The 23,409-nt window shown below is 42.0% G+C and overlaps 1 protein-coding gene across 1 annotated transcript in view; it reads right to left on the reverse strand.

Moving 5' to 3' along the window:
* Positions 1–23,409, reverse strand: part of LOC126158186 (uncharacterized) — a 413,927-nt gene that overhangs the window by 21,889 nt on the left and 368,629 nt on the right. Inside the window, exon 8 of the mRNA XM_049916426.1 lies at positions 4,344–4,793. Within this exon, the coding sequence (XP_049772383.1) occupies positions 4,344–4,793 (450 nt within the window). The remainder of the gene's footprint in view (positions 1–4,343; positions 4,794–23,409) is intronic.

Genomic DNA, 23,409 nt, shown 5'->3' on the forward strand with positions numbered 1-23,409 from the left:
CTCCTGATATACGTCAATGACTTTCCCAGAAGTGTTACCCATGGTGAAAAAATTCTCTACGATGATGACAGCAATATTATAATCGCTGAGAAAGCAAGAGAACTCCTTGCATAGAAAGCAAATGAAGTTGTTAAGGAAGTTCGCGACTGGTCAATAATCAATAAAATGACTTTGAAAATAAAGAAAACTAATGCCATGAATTTCAGTTTGAAGAGCGAAAATGAAATTGTTAACTAATGTTAATTGTAGATAGGACCTCTATAGACTGTGTAACAAATGTAAAGTTTCTAGGAATGAATACTGATTTTCAGTTGAAGTCGTGTGAACACACAAAGGTAGCTGCAAACAGAATATCATCAGCATGTTATGCTCTTGGAGTCCTAACATCAGTGTGTAACATGCAGTGTCTTTTAGTTACTTACTATTCATTTGTACACTCAATTCTTAGTTATGGCATTCTTTTTTGGGAAACAAATGTACAAAATAGAAACATAGTTTTCAGACCCCAGAAAAAAGCCATAAGAATCATAACCAAAAATGGTAGTCAAGCTCGTTGTAAAGATCTGTTCAAAACATTGGGGATTTTAACTTCTTAGTGTGAATACATTTACCAGTCAGTCGTACACATCAAAGAACATTGGTAATTATTGCACAAACATTTCTGTCCATGAGCATGGAACAAGAACTAAAATCAACTTACATTTGCAAGGAAAAAATATAAAACTTAAAACAGCATTTTCTACCAAGGACTGAAACTGTACAATAAATTGCCAAAAGAGATAAAAGAAATTTCAAAAATACACTTATTTATAAAGGCAGCTAAAAAGTAACTGTTATGCAATACATTTTATACATTGAAGGATTAATTAGATAAAACTGAGTAGGGGTTTGGTAAAAAAGTTATAAGAATAAATAATTATGATTATAAAACATCCAAAATTCCACATAACACCTTCAAACTATGTTTTATCCTTTTTTTCCTTTTCTAGAAAAACGTACCTCCAGTCCACGTATCGCACAGTACTAAAATCTCTTCCTCCTTCTGAGCTCAACATCTCACTCATTATAGAGGGATGCTACCTCAGTTTTTAAAGATAGCTAATGGGAAGTTGTGCTACAGAAAATGCCCAGAGATCACCAGTGAGTGTGTTTGTGTGTTTAGTGAATGAAGTGTTACAAAACAATGTGTGTATAGTGTGTGCAGTGACTGATAGTGAGATATGAGTGAACAGTGCGGCATTACATTATTTCATTAGCTATTTGTAAAAAAGAAAAAAAATTAATACCAGTAGTAAGTCTAATGATTGTCTCTAACTAGAAGTTTGTAAATGTATCTTTAAACGAATTAGCTTACTTTAAATTGGTCTAAACTTGTAAATACTTTGAAATGTCCTATGTCCTTGTAAAAAGAGATCTGCGGATGAATAAAGCTACTACAGCTACTACTACTAGTACTACTGTATAAAAGCCGACTTGCCACACAAAAATCAGAGATTGTTCATGGGGGATTTTAGGTTTCTCATCGTCTCTGATGGCTAATCAGAGAGCAATAATTTGCTTGGGATTTAATCATTTTATTACTTCAACTACATTTGTTCCTGTTGAAATATCTTCACGACTGTGAAAAAGCCGTGCACTTCGATGGGGATGTTTATTTCAATACTAGTTGAGTGCTTCGGTTTGCCCAGGTATGTAATTATTTCAATCTTCAATAAGTCCACCTCCTCCCCCCATCTCCCTGTCCATCTACTCCTTCCCCCACTGTCCATCTGCTCCTTCCATCTATCTTCATCTCACCCCCTAACATTCACCTCACCTTGCCCCTCGGTCCATCTCCTCTGCCCCCTCTCTCAGTCCATCTCCTTCAACCCTGTCTCTCTGTCCATCTCCTCCTTCCCTTTCACTTTGTCAGTCTCATCCACACTCTCTCTGTCCATATCCTCCTCTCCCCTCACTCTCGCTTTCCATGTCCTCATCTTCCCTTTCTATCCATTCCCCCTCATCCATTTTCTTTCCCTCTCATCCCCCACCCTACAATCTCCATCCATCTACTCCTAGCACCGCTCGGGCTGCCCATCTCCTCATCTCCCTTGTCCCTTCAGTTTATCACTCTCATACAGACAGGAGGTTGCTGCTTCTAATACCCACAGTATCTCTTTCCAGATAGTAGGCAATATGTATACAGAGGTTCGTTCACATCGATCCAGAGGGCTTAAGAGGAGTTCTTAAGCCAAGGATTGGCCTATGAACGCATGTGTCAGGTATATTTAATATATATTTAACTATGTTTTATACATACATCACCTGTAGCTCTAGTGAATTTCACCCAGCAATTTCGTTTTCATGCATCTCAGTATTTATAAAGTCGTAATATGAATCATTAGTCTCTACAGTGATATGAATTTGGAGATACATACAGTCATTTATGTGAATAGTGTAGACGAGATGTGTTGCGAAATAGTTATAAAGAAGTAATAAATTAAAACGTCTTGCATGATATAACAGTTTCTCATGCATCTCCTTGTTTATTAAGTCATGTCTCCTGATCTATGTTTCGTATGATGATATATATTTTTGCACTTACATTCAGTAATATATATGAATACTGTCTGGATGTCTGAAAAATGTGTTGTAATTAGAGTTAGTAATAAAGAAGCAATAAATTAAAAGGTCATGCCTGATGTGGCAGCTTCACTATGTTAATAGCAAAAATGTTGTGAACGATGAACGTTTTTTATTTTACCTTCTTGTGGGCCTTATCGACTAGAAAAAGTTCGAAAGTATGTGTAAAGTCGGTTGCAAGTAGATAAGTACCCTCAATCTCAAAAATTCGATGAATATATTCCGGCTATTGGCGCGAAGTGGCTTATGTTACTTTTCACCCTCCCCCTCTTTTTAAGAGTCAAGTGGTTCGTACCCCCACAGAGTATCTTTTCAGACATTAAGTGATCGTGCGTAAATCTGTTCCAGCGGCGCATTACATCGTCAGCATACGGGGATAGTTAGAGGGCCCCGCATGTAAGAGTCCTAAAGTTCTCAATCGGGAAGAGATCCAGCGACGTTCCTGGCCGAGGTAGAGTTTGGTTAGCACGAAGACAAACTGAAATGTTAGTCCAGTATTGTTTGCCATGAAGGGCGACAAAGCAGGCCGTATAATATCGACGTTGTACCACTGTGATTTAAGGGTGCCGTGGATGGCAACCATAATGATCCTGCCGCGGTACTCATCACCCCTGTTAGTCGGATCGTGTGGTTGGCACCATTCAGGTTGATTTCCCACTGCGGTCTGGGGAATCTCTAGACCACGTCTTCGGTGTGTAAACTCATGTCTTGAGTAGAAATACTTCAGTGATGAGTCCCGCTTGGAACTGAGGCCTTTTGACCAAAAAAGACGCATCTGGAGACGCCCCAGACAGTGATGGCATACCAACCTGAAGTTAGCCCGTCATATTACCCGACTACCAAGTCTGACGATGCAATTTCTTTTCGTAGCAGGTCCACTTTGGTCGTCATCTGCAGGAGCCTTATAGCACAGCGGTACGTCGACGATACTCTACGCCCCGTTTTGTCCCCCTTCATGGGAAGCCAACCTGGGCTTACTTTTCGGCAGGATAATGACCACTCGCCCGCACCGAGAAGGTGTGATGCTTGTATTTATTTATTTTGACTAATCAGTTTCTGACTGGTGTGATGCGTCTCACCACGAATTGCTATCCTGTGCCAAACTTTTCAGCTCACAGTAGCAATTTCACCCTATGTCCTCAGTTATTTTCTGCATCTACTCCAGTCTCTTTCTTCCTCTACAGTTTTTACCCTCTACAGCTTCTTCTGGTACCATGAAAGTAATTCCCTGATGTCTCCACAGATGACCTGTCATCCTATCCCTTCTTCTTGTCTTACTGTTTGCCAAACCCTATCTTGCCCAAGATAGGGTTTCCCAGATTGAGAACGTTTGGAACTTTATGGGCAGGGCACTCGAGACATCTCTGGATTTCCATGACGGATCTTCCAAACATGTCTGTATTTTTGTAACCCACCAGTTGGACTGAATTTGGCACGGTATACCTCAGGCGGACATCCAACAACACCATCCATCAACGCCAAGCTGAATGACTGCCTGCATAAGTTCCACTGGTGCACCAACGTATTACTTTCTTGCTGAATTCGTTAAGCTCTTTCTGTTGAATAAATCATCTATGTTTTCTGAACCTGTAATAATCCGTTTGACTGCACATGTACTTGTCATCTAACGATATCTGTCTCATTCGGAAAATTCCTTCGTGATGCGCCTCCCCCCGCCCGTTTTTTAAGTGTATTATGGCGGAAAAGGCGAGCGTGTGTACCTGGAGCTCCCATATGCAGCGGATCTGCCGCGGCGGCTCTGCGTGTCCGAGAGCCTCGTAGTGCGGGAAGAGCAGCTCGCCCTCGGTGGCGGGCGCGAGCAGCGGCGGCCCGCACAGTGGTCCGTGCACGAACTGGTAGCGCGCCTCGAACAGCGGCGCCGGGTGCTTGAAGTAGCTGACGGCGGCGTGCGCCGCGTCGACGCGCAGCTCGAGCGCCAGCCGCTCGGAGCGCGACACCACCGACACGGGCGGCTGCTGCGCGCCCCCGTGGCACAGGCAGCGGCTGGTGGCGCCCTCCGGCTGCGGCTCGGTCCACGCGGCCGGCGAGTAGGCGGCGGAGACCGCGGAAGCGTTGCCGCCCACCGCGTCACCGGCCGGTTCCCACACCAGCAGCTTGTCCACGCGGTCGCTCCAGCAGTCCGTGCACGACACCGCGCTGTACGGGTGGTCCTGCAGAAGGGTACGGAAAGTGCTGAACACTCGCCATGAGTCGGTGGATTACACTATAGCAGATGTGAAGTACACAATGTCATTAAAAGTATCCGTACACATACCATTTTCATATTAGGTGCATTGTGCTGCCTCCTACTGCCAGGTAATCAAAAAAATGGTTCAAATGGCTCTGAGCACTATGGGATTTAACATCTGAGGTCTTCAGTCCCCTAGAACTTAGAACTACTTAAACCTAACTAACGCAAGGACGTCACACACATCCATGCCTGAAGCAGGATTCGAACCTGCGACCGCAGCATTCGCGCGGTTCTAGACTGAAGCGCCTAGAACCGCTCGGCCACACTGGCCGGCGCCAGGTAATCCATATCAGTTACCTCAGTAATCGGCCGGCCGCTGGTGGCCGAGCGGTTCTAGGCGCTTCAGTGTGGAACTGCACGACATCTACGGCCGCAGGTTCGAATCCTGCCTCGGGCATGGATGTGTGTGATGTCCTTAGGTTAGTTAGGTTTAAGTAGTTCTACGTTCTAGGGGACTGATGACCTCAGATGTTAAGTCCCATAGCGCTCAGAGCCATTTGAACCATTTGAACCTCAGTAGTCATTGACATAGTGAGAGCAGAATGGAACTCACGCACTTCGGACATGGTCAGATGATTGAGAGTTATTTCTGTCATGTGTCATATGTATGTATGCGAGGTTTACACACCCCTAAACATTCCTAGGACCACTGTTTCCGATGTGATAGTGAAGTGGCAACGTGAAGAGCCACGTACAGCACAAAAGCGTACAGGCCGACCTCTTCTGTTGACTGACAGAGACTGCCCACAGTTTAAGAGGCTCGTAATGTGTAATAGGCAGACATCTATCCAGACCATCACACGGGAATCCCAAACTGCATCAGGATCCACAGAAAGTACTGTGATACTTTGACCGGAGGTGAGAAAAATTGGATTTCATGGACCAGCGGTTGCTCATAAGCCACACATCACGCCGGTAAATGCTAAACGACGCCTCGCTTGGTGTAAGGACCGTAGACATTGGACGACTGAAATGGGGAAAAACGTTGTGTGGAGTGACGAATGACGGTACACACTGTGGTGTTCCGATTGCAGGGTGTGGGTATGGCGAATGCCCAGTAAACGTCATCTGCCAGCCTGTGTAGCGCTAACAGTAAAATTCGGAGGCGGTGGTGTTATGGTGTGGTCGTGTTTTTCTTGGAGGGGGCTTGCACCCCTTGAGGTTTAGCGTGGCACTATCACAGCACAGCCTTACATTGATGTTTTAAGCACCTTCTTGCTTCCCACTGTTGAAGAGAAATTCGGGGATGGTAATTGCATCTTTCAGCACGATCGAGCAATTGTTCATAATGCACGCCTGTGGCCGAGTGGTTACACGACTATAACATCCCTGTAAGAGAGTGACCTGCACAGAGTCCTGACCTGAATCCTAAAGAACATCTTTGGGATGTTTTGGAACGCCGACTTTGTGCCAGGCCTCACCGACCAACATCGATATCTCTCCTCAGTGCAGCACTCCTTGATGGATGGGCTGTCATTCCCCAATACACCCTCCAGCACCTGATCGAACGTGTGCCCACAAGAATGGAAGCTGTCATCGAGGCTAATGGTGGACCAACACCATACCGAATTTCAGCATTATCGATGGAGGGGGTCACGAGCCTTTAAGTCATTTTCAGCCAGGTGTCCGGATGCTTTTCATCACATAGTGTACGAAACCGGAATTAGGTTGCAGTAATTACAGGTCTGTTGTTTGAAACTGATGAACAATATTTTATCTCCATTGCTATTTATATATTTCTCCCGACTCTCCGGCAGGCTCTGAATACAGGCTATAAATTCAGCGCCAAAAAACTGCTCTTCTTTTGAAGCAAAGCAGTCAGCGAGCCCTTGTCGTACATTTTCATACGAATTGAAGCGTTGTTCGGGGAAAGAGTGTAACAGTGATGCAAATAGATGAAAGTCGGACGGACCCAAGACTGGAGAACAAGTTGCATGCCCTAGTATTTCGCAACTGAAATCCTCGATCCTTTCCCTGACCCGTTTTCCTGTGTGTGATGGAGCGTTATCACGGAGCCACAAGACTTCGTGTGGCGTTTTTCTTTATTCCGGTCGTTTTTCACATAATACTCGATTTAAATCGATCATTTTCTTTTGGTAACGATCAGTGTTAACGGTTTCGCCAGGTTTTTTGCAGCTCATAATAGATGACAACCTTCAGATCTCACTGAACACAGAGCACTGCTTCTTTCTAAAGCAGTTTGGTCTTGCAGTGGATGTAGATGGTTTGCCTGGATTCATCCATTATTTACGTCGCTTGATATTCTCAAAATATGTCAATTTTGCATCAGCTGTCCCAATTCGATGGAGAAAGGACTTTCTTTTTTATCTGTCGAGCATGCGTTTCAAACGTGGTCTTTCGATTTGCTTATGGTTTTTCATTCAGTTCACGCAGAATCTATTTTCCACTTTTCCGCACCTTTCCCGTAGCTTTCAACTGAAGAGAAACGGCTTTCTATGTTATATTCAGTTGTTCTGTGAGTTCCTGTTGAGTTTATCATCTGTATCCAATATGACCTGAAATTTGTTGTCTTAGAACTTTCTCGGTGGTTTCACGGGCTCGTTGTTTCTCACGTCAAACTTACCACTTTTGAATGTTTTGAACCAGTCGAAACACTACGTTTTCCCAAAAGCTTGTTTTCCGGAAGCTCGACAAGTACTCGATGCGATTCTGCAGCAGTTTTCTTCATATGATAACAAATGCTGTCCATAAATCGTAGCTCGTAGGGAGAAGCCTCGACATGTTTACAGGTTTGAAACACATACCAATGTATGTATAGGCAAATTCCGGTTCCATACTTGTAGTCCTGGTACATTTGTATGCAGATCTTTAGGAGGGAACGACAGGGTGACGGTCAAAGAAGCTCGAATTTTTTTATTATGGGATTCGAATGTATATACATTGAAGAATCATTTCGCAAGAAATAATGCGGGAACTCCAAAAAGTAACGATTCTGTAAGCGTTTGTAGCCGAGCGTGCACTACAGGCCTCGGCGTTAGAGAATCCTTTGCCAAAAGTCGTTATCGATGCCACCACCCCTATTTATACCGATTAGAGTAAATCTGTTGGAGCGTGTTTGGACGGTTTTACTCAAAATGTGAACAAAAGTTTCAGTAGTCTCATTTGTAAAAACGCTCCAAAAACAACATCCAGCCGAAGCAAGATTGTCAACATTGCTTCAAATTTGGCCGTACGTCTATTCAGTGTAGGCCATACTCCATTAATGCACGTGGCAAATGCCCCTCAAATCAAAATCGACAATGAAATGCGCCGGTTCTGTGAAGTTAGGGACGCCTGCGGCGATGCGCCCAGCCACGTAAAGGGCTTTGAAGGCAAAACTGATTGCTTATCAGGTCAAAGTAGCAGAAAGCGGCCATCCACTATCCGGGGCGATAGCAATTACGGATCAGGCATTGATGATATCCCGTAAGTATCAAGCTTCGTCCCTTTTTTGTACGTGACGAACACTTGCCATTTTTCTCAAAACCGTGTTTTTCGAGCGTGGTTCTCGCTACCCACGCTACAATTTTCATCCAATTTCATTGACTTTTAATTTCCCTTGAAGCAAACTGAATGCTCTTCAGTTCATAGTAGCCGATTTTTTATGTTGATATTTCTTTTTTTTTTCGGTCAAGAAAGATGGGTCCACAAAAGATGGGTACAAAAACTGTCCAACTGCCAATTTTTAAAATACCTATATTTTGCAGTTTTTTGTCTTTTGCTAATCCCTACGATGAACTAACATTAAATTTGTAAGGATCAGGGTGATATTTTAATTTCCTGTTTCGGATAACCGCAACCGGAGTTACAGCAACAACCTTCCCTCTATTCCCTTCAGATCTGCCTCGGGAAAATCCCAATTACACAGTGAAGATACTAATTTTTTCAATGAAACAATGTCAGAAGTTAAAATTATGCCGTATTCATTTCATCAAACCCCATTTGTTCTCTGCATTCCAGTACGGAGAAAACGAAATCCTGAATTTGAGCTATAATTTCGTCCGTCACCCTCTCGTTGGCCCCTTAAGGTCGAAAGGAACTTTCATATGATGTGTCACTATCAAGTAACACAGCTCTATGAACGTTGCACCGTACATTGGAAAGAACTGCTACAGTATTGTACAGAAGGTGATAAAGAAATGTGCAGAGAGACGATCAGAAATTACATGTTTATTCAAAGACAGAAATTACACAGAAGTGATCACTATTCATGATAGTCCCATGGATATTACGAAAGAAGGTACGCAGTCGGTAACAGAATGTATGATCATCACCGACCGCAGTACTTCCTCTGCAACAAGCACGCCCCTCCTTCCCTCCCCCCCCTCCCTCCACGCAACACCGTGTGGGCAACGTCCTGAACCTCTCTTCCTGCACTTCTCACGACAGTCGTCGCTGATGAAGATAGTTATTCAGGCTTTTGACATCTACTTACATTAATGTGGATGGACAGCAGTTGTATGTAGAGGTTAGCAAGTAATATTACACATGTAAAGCCAGTGGTTATAGTGCAACATGCTATGAATGCTGTATGATGGCGGGCTGGATGTGCGAATGTGTCCTCTATAGGCGAGAGCCAGTTTGATTTTGTTAATTACACGACGCTAGAGTAATTGATTTGGTTGGTTTACTGTAAAGTCGGTGATCATCTTTCTATTACGCTGTGAACGTAAGTGATTCGGATTATGCCATTTTATAACGAAGGTTACCTTGTAGTTTTTGTGCGTGAGAGTGATTCATTCAAAGGTTTTTTGTACAGAAGACTGTATTGAGATTTATTGCGTAGGTAGTACTGCAGATAGTCGATGATGGGAGTACTCATAGAACAATGTTTGGGTCTGTACGTGATATCATGGTGTCCTGTGGTTAACTACAGAAGCTGTGTTTACTGTCTCTTTCTGTCTGTGGCCTACGCTCATGTACCTTATCCAGCTGCGCCCCACAGTGTTGTTCTCGCGTAAACAGTTATTTATGAACGCGACGGTGAGTGTATGTTTGTTCCAATCTTTTATTAGTCCATCTTCTCTTCAACCGTCTCTCTGTTCACCTCTTCTTTTCTTTTCATACCCTCCTTTTTCCTCTTCTTGTCCATCTACTCGTCTTCACTTCCTCTGACCACTTCCTCTTCCCCTCTCTTTGTCCAGCTCATCATCCCCCCAACTTGTGTCCATCTTCTCCTTGCCCCGCTCTCTCTATTCAGCTCCACATCCCTTCTCCCTCTCAGCATTATCACCCTTATCCCAGTAAGGGACTAGTATTTCTTTCCTTGTCGTTACTAATATGCGTACCATATTTGGTTCAAAACGTACCAGGACCTTAGGATAGGCTTTCTATCACAAACTTTGCCTGTGTTCGCTTATGTCAAATGTATTTCACATGTATTTAACATTGTTCACAATTATTTTACACGTATTTCTCCTCTATGTGTAGAGAATTTCACTCTGCAGTTTCTTTTCCAAGCAGCACAATGATTATGATGTCGTATCTCCTGAATCATGTGTGGTACAATGATATAATTTTGCATCTACACGAGGTATACGTGACTACTGTTTGCGAAATGTGTTGTGAATAGAGTTAGTAGTCAACAAGTTAATATTAAAATAAACAAGTAATATATTAAAACGTTACGCTTCTGCGGTGGTTTTACTATATGAACATCGAAAATGTATTATGGAAATTTTTTCGTAGATCCTCAGAGAGAAAAAGTTAAAGGTTTGATATTATGTGTAAAATTTGTTGCTAGTCACCGAGTGTTCTTACTCTGAAATACTGAATAAGTAAATTCTGAGTATTCGCACGTCATGGGATACACTGCTTTTCCATCCCCTCCTCTTTGGCAGGTAGCTATAGATAACGTAGCTCATGTGTTAATTCAGGGCATAAGCCATACCTTTCCATATTTCATCCAGATGCGTCCAGCCTTTTTCAGCGTGAAGGAGTAACACGCACACACAACTTCCTTCGGATTTATATGATTATTATAGTTATTGGGAGATTTGTATGCTGGTGCTATGTTTATTTGCTTCAGTTTCACTGTTTCTAAGTCATCTTACGTAATTCTTATTATCTTGTTGTAGGTCTGCCTTTCTAGAATTATACTGGGATGCAAATGGTGTTCTATTTACGTGTTACTGTTCGGTCGTCAAGACGACTATATGCTTTACACATTAGTTGTTAAATTGACCTCACACCTGTGCAACCACCCAGACAGATCGTCACTGCACCCAGACTCTACGCATGAGCAGTGCTGCTGCCGACCGTGTCCTTTGTCTGCCTCCGGCTCATTGTCAGTAAGCGAACAATTACACCTGAATTCGCCCGAACTACGTCTCTGGCCACTGGCGCGTGCCGTTATGCTCCGCAGACGCCTGTCAGCTGGTGCGTGTAGTCCAACTCCGAGGCGCCTTCCTCAGGTAAAAGACACCTGCGCTGTACGATTGTTCGTGGAACCCCGCAATGTCTCGTTTTCCATGGTCATATAAAAACTTTATTTCACTATTGCGTTCCTCTGTAGCCACGCTTCTGTAAGCATCGTCACGATAGGCTAAGTTCTCGATCTCCTGCTTGTCAATCCCCACTATTCTGAAACGACCATCTCTCTTCCTCCCTGCTCCTTTCCTTTGTAACTTTTGCTGTTAATTATGACTGGAAGGCACAAAATTGTTGACGTTGTAGTCTATTTATTTATTTAGTCGGCTGTCGGTTTACAAGCTGATCATCACACTTCAACTGACTGCGTCAACGGGGCTACAATACTGTTGAAGTACAACGGGAAGGATGTTGTACGTGGAGAGTGAGTTGAAAATACAGACTATATGTTTTCTTCGACAGTAATTTAATTGAAAACATTAAATTTAAACACTAAAATCAGTGTGTGTGTGTGTGTGTGTGTGTGTGTGTGTGCGCGTGAATATATGGTTGGAGGGAGGAAGATAACATCTGCAACAGAAGAGAAACTGTACTATTTCTGTATGTGTATGTGTGTGTGTGTGTGTGTGTGTGTCTGTGTGTGTGTGTGTGTGTGTGTGTGTTTGTGTGTGTATGTGTGTGTGTGTGTGTGTGTGTATGTGTGCATGTACGTTGTGTGTGTGCGAGAATATAAGGTTGGGGGGAGGAAGATAACGTCAGCAAAGAATTACACACAACAGAAGAGCAACTGTACATGTGGTAAAAATGAATAAATTACAATTTACAATAAAAAAGAATTGATACAAGACACGAGTAGCGAAGCAAAGCTTGAAGTTGTATTACATATGGAAGGGATAATGAAAATGAAGCAAAAGTCTTTCAGCACATTACCTTATCGGCTTTTGTTTGCTAAGTAGACGCTATGGGACTCCTGCTGGTAACTGTGGCCTATTTTGTTGTGATTATCATTAAAGTTCTTCTTCATGGAATGCCACGCTATCTTACGTGCAGTTACACTTTGGTCTGAGGAAGGCCACCCGCATCAGTCCCGAAACGTCGCTTTATTTCGGTAACTTAGAATTCTAAATTTTTTAGAGAATGACGAGGCAGTCAGTAATGACTGAGTTTAGTGAGATAAACATCGACTGCGACTTTCAGATTCCGTCTACTTTAGATGTAGCATTCCTTGTCAGCCTAATTATGGATTATGGTGGTGGCTAGGCAACGGAGGTTATCCCTGATGCCTTAACAGGTGTCCTATCATTCTGTCATTTTTCTTGTCATTGTTTCTATTAAGCGTCTCTCTGCGCTAATTCCATGAAGAACCTCCACATTCCCTATCATGCCAGTCCACCTAATTTTCAACATTCTTCTGTAGCATCACATCCCAAGGGATTCGATTCTCTTCTGTTCTGGTTTTCTCACAGACCATGTATCAGTCCACAGAACGCTGTGCCCCAAACGTACATTCTCAGGTTAAGAGCTATGTTTGAACCAGCAGACTTCTCTTCGTCAGAAATGCCTTTTTCGCTAGTGATAGTCTGATTTTAACATCCTCCTTGCTCCGTCCGTCATAGGTTATTTTGCACCATAGGTAAAAGAATTGTTTAATTTCGTCTACTTCGATATCTGCAACTGTAATGTTAAGTTTCTTACTGTTCTACGCTCTGCTACTTCTCTTTACCCTCGTCTTTCTTCGATTTATTCTCCATTCGCATTCTGTACTCACTACCCGGTTCATTCCATTCATCATATCTTGCAGTCCTTCTTCACTTTCACCGAGGAAAGCAATGTCGTCCACGAATCTTATCACTAACATCGTTTCACCCTAGATTTTAAGCCCACTCTTAAACTTGTCTTTTGTTTCCCTCATTGTTTCTTCGATGTGTAGGTTCAGTAGTTGGGGTGAAAGACTGTATTCCTGTCTTACACCCTTTTTAATCAAGATCTTCCAGTCTCATTGTTACCTCTTGGTTCTTGTACATATTTACGTATAGCTTACTCCTAGTTTTCTCAGAACTTGTGACATTTTGCACCATTATACATTGCAGAATACTTTTCCCAACCAGACAGATCCTATGAATGTGTCTCGATTTGTCTTCAGTCTTGCTTCCATTACCAACCGCAACGTCAGAACTGCATCTCTGGTGCCTTTACATTCCCTAAAGCCAAACTGATCGTCATCTAACAGATCCTTTCCTCTCTTTTGTATATTGTATGCATAAACATGAATAATGGCGGCATAGAACCGAATACCTCGAAACAGGACCAATGCAGTAGGACAATCACAGTTAAACATCCATCGGAGACTGATGAATGTGTATGGGGCAGCACGTCTGTCGAAAACCACCGACTTGGAACGGTGCATAAGTTCCACACAAGAGGCACTGCTGCTACATGATAATGAACGTCCCCATATAGGAAATGTTGTAACGCAGAAATTACGCCAACTCAAGTTGGAGATATTCGAGCATCCGCCCTGAAGACCTAACCATTCCCCTTGCGATTATCAAGCCTTCTGTTCCTTAAAAAAGGCATTGAAGGGTCGACGATTCTTGTCGGACGAGGATATGCAGCAGGCAGTTACGGACTTCTCCACGCAGCAGGACACGGTGTTTTACCAAACGGGTATCTTCAGCCTGGAGCGTTTGTGTCATGGTTGCCTCAGCGCTCATGGTGATTATGCCTAATTGGCATGCTGATTCACAGCTGTACGATGTTCAAACGGAAACTTTTTTGATCGCCCCGTATATCATGTGTTAATGCTTACATTTCGACCTGACCATTAAACGCAACATCTTCTATAATCTGTTCTCTTTATCTGCCTCAATTATTTTTCCCTCTGATGCTCCTCAAAGGTGCCAGGTTAACTAATTCTCGTTGCCTTAGCACACGTCTCTCCAATCGGTCTCTCCTTCTGGCGAAAGCCTTCCATAGACATCTTTCCATGTCAATTTCCCTAGCGCTTCATTTAGTACTTGACCCGTCCATGTGATTTGTAATGTTACATTTTCACCTACCTCGTTCCCCCCGCATTTCCAGTAGTCCACCTTTCTCGTCCACGCAGTTCTGTGCTCACTATGACCAGCAATTGTGGTGGATTATAAAGTTCAACACGAATCACAGTGAGATATCCATACAAGAAAAACCGTTTCCAAGTTGGAACAGTACTGTGTATGTGAACTGAACTGGGGACCCAGACGGAGAGGCGTCGTCCCGCCGTAGCCCTCAGTGGTTCACAACCTTACAACAGGCCACAGCAGTCCATCCACCCCACCACCACCCCACAGCGAATCAGGGTTATTGTGAGGTTCAGCCCCCAGTCCAAATCCCCCAACCCTCCGGGAACGTCTCATACCAGACGAGTGTAACCCCAAATGTTTAAGCGGTAGAGTAATTATGGTGTACGCGTACGTGGAGACAGTGTTTGCGCAGCAGTCACCGACATAGTGTAACTGAGACGGAATAAGGGGAACCAGCACGCATTCGCCAAGGCTGATGAAAAACCGCCTTAAAAAGCATCCACAGGCTGGCCGACACACCGGACATCGACACTAATCCGTCTGGCGGGTTCGTGTATGGGACCGGCATATCTTCCCTCTCGGGTAGCAGTGCGTTAGACAGCGCGGCTAGCTGGGCGGGCTTGAACAGTATTACTGACAGGTAGTGAAGACCATGCTTTGATTATTTCATGAGTACGAAGGGACACGAGTCATAAAAATATTTCGTCAGTAAAATAAGAACAACACAAAAATGAGGAACCTTTTCACTACATCATTTGGTTTTAACTACAAACATTAGTAATAACAAAAAGCTATTGTGCCAGTTGCTAAAATCCACTCTGGTGGTAACCCTGTGCACAGTTTACACAACACATGAACTATTCCGATTGTCTACCAATATATGTACTTATTACGATACACCGAAAGCATATTTATCTAATAATGCATCGAACGTATATCAATTGTGGAATCTCTTCTGGGAAGCTAACTATTCTGAAAACAAATCTGCCTACGTAGAGAAGGCGATTGATAGCTTTTCAGCCCGCATGATATGTTCTGCGCATGTTCATAAGAGTATGAAATTGTAATTCCGTTAGCTTATTCATTTTATTTTATATTGATTATAAATTGTAATTGTATGCACTGCAGTACACCGAAACGTCTTGATACATCTTGGTGTATATTTCTGGGATAGTTCAGTGTACTACAGTAAGAAATAAAAGGTGATACGAATAAGAGTATTCTCTTCAGTTAGACAAGACAGTCGCATAACGTATGAGCGTTTTTAAAATACCTGATGTCAGCGGGACCATCGGATTTCTTTGTAGATTTCGAGTTTAGTCGTTTACGTGGAGCTGTCACAGCACATGTTTTTGATAGGGGAATAGCCCTAGAAAATGTAAATGCAGTATTACCGTCCAATGAACAATATAGCTGAGCTGGATAGTGCTAGGGATGCACTGATGAGGTTGAGGATGTGGAGGGGAGGAGGCTAAGACAGTGGGATGTGGTAGTAGGGAACAGGGGCAACAGACAGTGAAGAGTATCTGATAGTTCCATCACTGGCACAAAAGAGAATTGCCTTGCTACATCAGTTAAGTAAAGAAGAGGCACAAGTAGACGTAGATGTAGGTAACACACAACAGATTGTCGTTAGGAAACAAATTGTTTCAAGAAAAGTAGGAGGAAAGTTCTGTTGCTAGGAAGTAGCTATGGAAGACGTGCGGGCCACATTTTGCAAGTAAAGGTATGTGACAGGTATCAGGTCATAAACTTTTTCAAGCCCAGTGCATTTCATAGTCAAGTGGTAGAAGATGTTTTTCATAGTGAGAGGAGCAGGAAACAGGGGTCAGGCGTAGAATGTTGAGAGTAGCCTGGTAAAAATATCTTCCGCAACGAAGCATACAAATGTTGTCCGGGTGTCTGTTTTCAAGACGTGTGATCGGCTCCAGTTGAACACCTATGTAAGGAGGGTCAGTACGGACTTGGATCGGATGCTTCGGATGGCTACTGGGTAAGATATGGCTTTGGTTCCTTTTGATTCCATTGGTAGGTGATATTTCACTAGGTTTGGCAGTCAGTAGGAAAGGGAAGGGTAAAATGGCTTGGTTGATAGCAAAATCTTTAAGGAGGCGAGAGGGGCACTGCAGTTCAAGGGAGTTCCTCTTTTTTGGGCCAAGATCAGGGGTCAGTGATTCAACATTAAAAGGAATTAAGCTTAATTAGAAGCTCATACAGGTAGGCACTAATGATATTAATGTATCACAAGATCGTCATAAACGTAGACTGAAAAATAATGTTAGTATATTTCGTCAGCAATTCAGGGTATTATAAAGCAATGCAGATGAGCTCCTGGTTTGTTTGAAAGAAATGGAAACTGAGGATGTACTATGTCTGTCTGAGCATCATACAGTTACAGATATGGAAAAGTCAAATGGAGTGCATATAAGCTTTCAGCACATGTAAGTAGAGACAATATGGTGAAAGGAGGAGTTACCATATATGTTCAAAGTTATCACAGGGTTAAAAGTTGACGAACTAAAAAACTGTGTACAGTAACATGTAGAAGCCTGTGTGCTTAAACTAAGTAGTGGTACTTTTATAAATGTAACGTTGTATAGGTCCTCATAGAAGAATTTACAGCTCTTTCTGAAAAACAGGATTTCTCTGTTGTGATGTCAGAAAAAGAGAAGCAAATTATTATTTCTTGAAATTTCAATGTAGATTTTCTGTAAGGGCCTGATAGAAAGAATGTAAATGAAGTATTAGTCGGACCTTTCAATCTGATATCAGTTACTCTTATTCCCACAGTGGTAGTTAATAGAAGTAGGACACTGGTACATTATATTGTTATAGAAAAAGATAAATTTAATCAAATAAACGTTTAACCGTGCTCAGAATGGCGTTTCTGATCACGATGCACAGCTAGTTACAGGGTATGACATATCTCAATGGAGTAATACAAAACAGTGCTCCAAGATGATGCATTAAGTTAAGTATTTGACAATTGCAAATTTTAGGAAATGCTTCCAACAGTTAAAGTGGCATCAGGTGTACTGATGCTAATGTAAAATATAACTTATTTCAAGACATGTTTGTGAATACAGTATATTTGAAAACAGAGCGGTGATAAACCGACAGCAAATTAGAATGATGGCTTCTTCACAAACGGAAACGTAGGCTAATGAGATATCAGAAGGCCAATTAGCCACTGAAAATTTAAGAACCCTACAGCTGCGACGAGTGAAATTACTTCCCAGTAACAGGCAAAGAATACTTCTGTGTCTGTTGGTGTAGTAACAGATACTATGAAACATCCCCTTAGAACCAATTATACAGGACTGAGCTTAACCTGACACACAATGTTTTTAGCGCAACGCAATCTGACTATCAAAGATCCCTGCAAAAGAATGGCCCTGAGTAACTTTAACCTATACCTTTCACAAATCACTTACCTCACAAAAATCTTCGTTACTCGAACTACTGCAATACAGCGAGCGCCACTACTGCCGGCTAAATAAAAGATTCAAACTACTGAAGGCACTAACTACTGATAGAGATAGTTAGCAAATTAAAGATATTAATAGAGAACAAACAATGGATTTACCTTAATATCATCACAAGTCATAATATATGTAATTTCAAAACTCCGCCATCTCTCTCCTCCCATCCACCACTGCTGGCGGCTCACCTCCAACTGCCCAACGCTATGCGCTGTTAACATCCAGCTGCCGCTGCCCCAATGGCAGACAACAATGCAAACTAGCACACAGGCTGCACACAGCACAGCCAGTGATTTTCATACAGAGCGCTACGTTACGTTGCCAATAAGAAAACATAAACAGCCTACTTACATAGAAAACATAAACAGCCTACTTACAACTATTTTGCAACTACTTCTGTAGCTTAAAAACGAAATGACTGCTACTAAACGGGAAACAGGTACTATGAATCAAAATCTGGATAGAATGATAAACGGTATGTCGACTATGAAACAGCAAACGAGTAACATGAATCAAATCAGAGATAGTATCATGCAAAAATAAGACAGCGTAGCTGATAACTTTACTATCGTTGTTTAGAAAGAAGACAATATGGTTAACGAATACAGTGACTTAAACCGAACGAAGATCAATCTGAAAAGTTCACTGAAGCATACACCAAGCAAAACACTTCTGTAGAAATGATCAGTGGCGACTTAGACCGAACGCAAGAAACTTTAATACAAGATTTCCGTAAATGACAAGAAAAGTCCAAAGTCACATTAACGATAAGGCAGGAAATCTAGAAATAGAATTAAAAGCAGTAAGGAATCACTTTAAGAATGACACATCCCAGGTAGCTAAGGTAGCGGCGACTTGTGATGATCCTAATCCAGTGCCCAATGTAAGAACTTACTTTGATGAAATGTGTTGTAGAAATCTGTCGTCACAAATACATACAAGGGGGACTATGGGGAACGGCACCTCGGACCAGAAGTTGAAGCTCAGCAATCCAAAGTTTTGGTGGTGTAATTGCCTGAGGATGTTTTGTTGTATTTTCTGTGCAAGCGGAAAATTACTTGATTAATAACAGAAATTGTACTTATATTTTGATGCATTATGCAATACGAGGCATAATCACAAAAGATTCATAAATGATTTCAATGCCTCTGATCACTGCATTCCATTACAACAGTTGTATGTAATTTAATGTTCTTTGATACAAATAAATCTCGCATTTGGAGATGATAGTCTCTGTAATACAGATTCAAGTTAGAGTTTTGTGCCAATATTTATACCATAACAGCGCGTGCACGCTCGAGAGTTGTCGATACTGGAAGACAAACAATAAAACATTCTCCCTCTCCCATCCCCTAAACTTGCAGTGTCAGCGTTATTTTCCCTTCTGCCCCTGACGCAGGTGGCCAACTTTACTTAGCTTAAAGCTCAATTCACCAACGTCATTTAAAATTAAGTCCTTCTCAAAATGTTGGTGCCTGTAATGCCCCATTTTTAGATTTGCCGGCAAGTTGTTAGATGCATACAGGTATTGTTAGAAAATACAGATAAGAATCGCCGCCCACATAAATAATTGATTCGGGTCGCATGTGGCACGCAGGTAGCTATTTGACGACCACTGTGATACACAAAAGTATACTCAAATACAAACGGTTTGAAATTTTCACCTCTGTGACAAGCAGAAGTGATTACAATGACAAAACGTATAACAGTTGCGGTGCGAGTTACTTCTCGCAGCTGCACGTAAAGTATTGTTAGAGCGCTACGTCACAAGACGAAGACAGCAGTTCGGTTACGCAGGCAATCATGCAGCCGCTGTATTATACTCGATACACAGAACGCGGCCCGCCTTGTGTCAATAAAATAACATTGGCGGAAACCCAAACTGTTACCGTCCTCCGGATCATGAAACAATACATTGAACGTGGCATACTACACACGCTTTGGTGCGTTACACAAACAAAACACCACCAGAATGTATGAGGGCGGTTTAAATCTAAATCATTGAGCTGTTACTTATCCCACTACCAAAACGTATAAAGAACTATATTCACACGGAGGTCTTAAAAATACTTTGACCCACAACAGAAGCAGAAAGTGAACGACGGGCTCAGAAAATACAATTTTTTATATGAGGTCACCCACTTTTTAATTGTTCAGATAGGCACCGTTGAATGCTTTCCAATTATGGTTGAATCAAGGCATAATAAAAGTGGATAGGTAATGTAGAACTCCTGTGAAGTGAATATCGTCCTATGTTCTCTCTGAGATGCTTTACCTTTACTCTACTAAATGAATCTAAATACTATTTTGTAAGTAACTAGAATTCATTAGAGGTTCGTTACTGTTATTCAGTAGGTACACACTTATTATGATGAGTAAGGATAGGTATATGACCACTGTAATAATTAGGATAAGTTTGTAAAAGGGAAACTGGGTGTTGCGTGCTGTCCTTAGGTTAGTTAGGTTTAAGTAGTTCTAAGTTCTAGGGGACTGATGACCATAGATGTTAAGTCCCACAGTGCTCAGAGCCATTTGAACATTTGTAAAAGGGAATCGGAATCAAACGACACATCCCCGATGAGTAGTTAGGTGCCTGTTGGCCGGGAGTATGGAATATTGGAAAGGGACGAATGAATCGACCTTCAAAAAGAATGGAATTGAACTAATGGACATGTAAAAAGCTGCGCAAAAATGCATATGTAATGAGTATTTAATAAAGCAGATACTTTCTCATGTAGAACAGATAAGGTTATCTACTTAAATTAGCTAGAATATAAATACTAGCACTCTCAGAGGCCTGGATGAATAAGGAATGTGGTAACGGACGAGGTATCCTACACGGATCTAAGTTTAACTGTGTCAACTGGTAAAATAAATATGAATACTCTAGTACGAAGCCTAGGTCAGAAAATTGTATTGCTCATTTACGCCCTTTTAGACAATATTCCGTTTCTGCGCTATTGATCCAAGTAAGCAACTCACCACATATTAATAAAAATAAACAACCAAGTACAGCGGGAATAATGTAATTAATGGAATACGATCTTGTAGTGTTACGGGGATCTCTTTCAGTAACAACTTCATCACAGTAACGAGTGTAAGCTGTAAAAGTATTTGTAGTGAACTCTGACAATAAACTTTGTATATTAGTAACGAAATGAGAATGTAAATAGCATCTAGTCCTCAAAGTCACTGAGGATTATATGTATTCTTCCAAGAAAAATGAAACCGCAGAGCTCTATGCTGTGAACTTAACATGACCATAACCCAGTGGAAATATCTGTCACTGGGTGGTATGACGAAATAATGTAGAGATACACTGGCAACAAAACCTAGTAGGTGATAAGAATCTTATCAATTAGTGTAAATCAATAAATAATAATATACGCTTGGTATGTTACACTGGTGCTTCTGACCAAATTTTGAAGAAAATGCAGAATTTTGAGTAGCACAAGATAATTGGACTAAGCCTATTATTGTTATCAGCTTGAAATGTTCTAAACAGGTATATAATTATTTGTAGGAGTAAGTGAGTAGTCTCATAGAAAAAAAATCTGGTATGTGAATGAAAAAGGAACAAAGTTTTCGTCTTAAAATGCCATGTGAAGCTAACAAGATAAATAACAAATGTACGCTTCTACTAATATATCAGACTAATTTCTATGCACAAATAGGTTGATGTGGGGTGCTATAAAATTGCGTGTAAGAGTCTCAAATAAATGAATTTCATAAGTTCAGCGCTTAGAATTCTCGATTGACTCCGTTGTTGGGGCCGACTTTTTTCACACATTGGTGCATGTAATGATTTCGTTAGCGCACTAGAAATTTATTGTCTTTACATTTCAGTGAATGGATAAGAGCTTGCTAAGAACAATTGAGGAGAACACTATATGCACTAAACTGTGTTCCCGTTTGAGCGGAGTTAAAGGACGAAACATCGATTTTCCGGTCACCTGGATGACCTTCCAGCACAGAAAGAGGAAGCTGTAAATGTACAAAGTTTTGTAGTATAAAGTAAAAGCATCAGATGAACTCTTGGCTAATAGCCAACTACTTGTGAGCGAGGCACACACACGCATAATATGTTCTATAAGACGAAGAAGAGAGAATAAATTTGTTTCATTAACTCTTAGCAACTAATTGTGTTACGTGCATTTAAGACAGTTTGTGATGGGCAGAAAACGAAAGGGTGACGGGTGGCGGTGCGTAGTAACTGTTTCACCCACTCTCAATTATGCGAATATGAAAGTTTATTTCACTTACCAGTACTGGGACGTTTCGGAAACGAAAGGCAAATGCAGTCACAAAAAGATTCTTCGATCAGTGAATAATACCAAATACTGTAAACTGCGGGTGATACACACGTCTTGAACGTTCACTAAATCAACGACATATGAGTACGCGCCATTCATTACAGCAGCATGGCTGCCCGGTATGGCGACGCAAGACTCAATTAACGTCGGTGTCCTGATTCAGACACCTAGACTCTTAACTTTCAACGGACAAGCAAAAGGTCTTTTAAAATGACAAAACGACGCTCAAAGGCACTGTAAGCTACACCTATGTTTAGTTATCCCTAGACTAAACATTCATTAAAGAAAATAAGCTACAAGCTCTCTGTAGTGTGCCGTGAATAAGATTGACACAGCCAGGTAAAGATACAGTGGCATCAAATTTATGCTCACGAGAATTCCTTACAAATAAATTCTGATGCAAGTGAAAACGACCATTGTAGAATAAGGAGAAAACAGTGTGCCGACCCGAGAAACGAACTCGGGACATTGGCCGTTCGCTGAGCAATCCAAGCAAGACTCACGCCCTGTCATCGCAGATTTAGTTCCGCCAGTACTTCGTCTCCTACCTTCCAAACTTCACAGAAGCTCTCCTGCGAACCTTGCAGAACTAGCAGTCCTGGAAGGAAGGATATTGCGGAGACATGAACATTGGAATGGTGTATTTAACTATGTACATGAAACCCTTAAGTGTGTTCGCTGTCCGGCACACGGTTTTAATCTGCTGGAAAGTTTCATATCAGTGCACACTCCACTGCAGAGTGAAAATCTCAATCTGGAAACATCCCCCAGGCTTTGGCTGTGCCATGTCTCCGGAATATCCTTTCTCACAGGAGTATTAATTCTGCAAGGTTCGCAGGAGAGCTTCTGTGAAGTTGGGAAAATAGGAGACGAAGTACTGGCGTAAGTAAAGCTATGAGGACGGTGTGTGAGTCGCGCTTGGGTAGCTCAGATGGTAGAGCACTTGCCGGCGAAAGGCAAAGGTCTCGAGTTCGTTTCTCGGTCCGGTACACAGTTTTAATCTGTCGGGAAGTTTCATATCATCGCGCACTCTTCATTGTGGAAGGAGAAAGCAAATTAACTTTAACCTCAAATGAACATTTTTGGCCCACACGCGGTTACCTCGTGTGTGCCACTATTCTAACACCCATCTATTCTATGTTTTCATGCAATCCACGGAATGTCGACGTCGTCATTATCTCGTACAATCCTGTCCTGAACGGCGTCGAGGTATCTCGTCCATCACTTTCGGAAAACAACTTCGTGGAATGCTCTGGCTTACTTTGGTGGGTCCTGAGGCACCACGTCATTGCTTTTACAGTCCTACGCAC

Source organism: Schistocerca cancellata, chromosome 2 (assembly GCF_023864275.1).
Source record: "Schistocerca cancellata isolate TAMUIC-IGC-003103 chromosome 2, iqSchCanc2.1, whole genome shotgun sequence".
Lineage (NCBI taxonomy): Eukaryota > Metazoa > Arthropoda > Insecta > Orthoptera > Acrididae > Schistocerca > Schistocerca cancellata.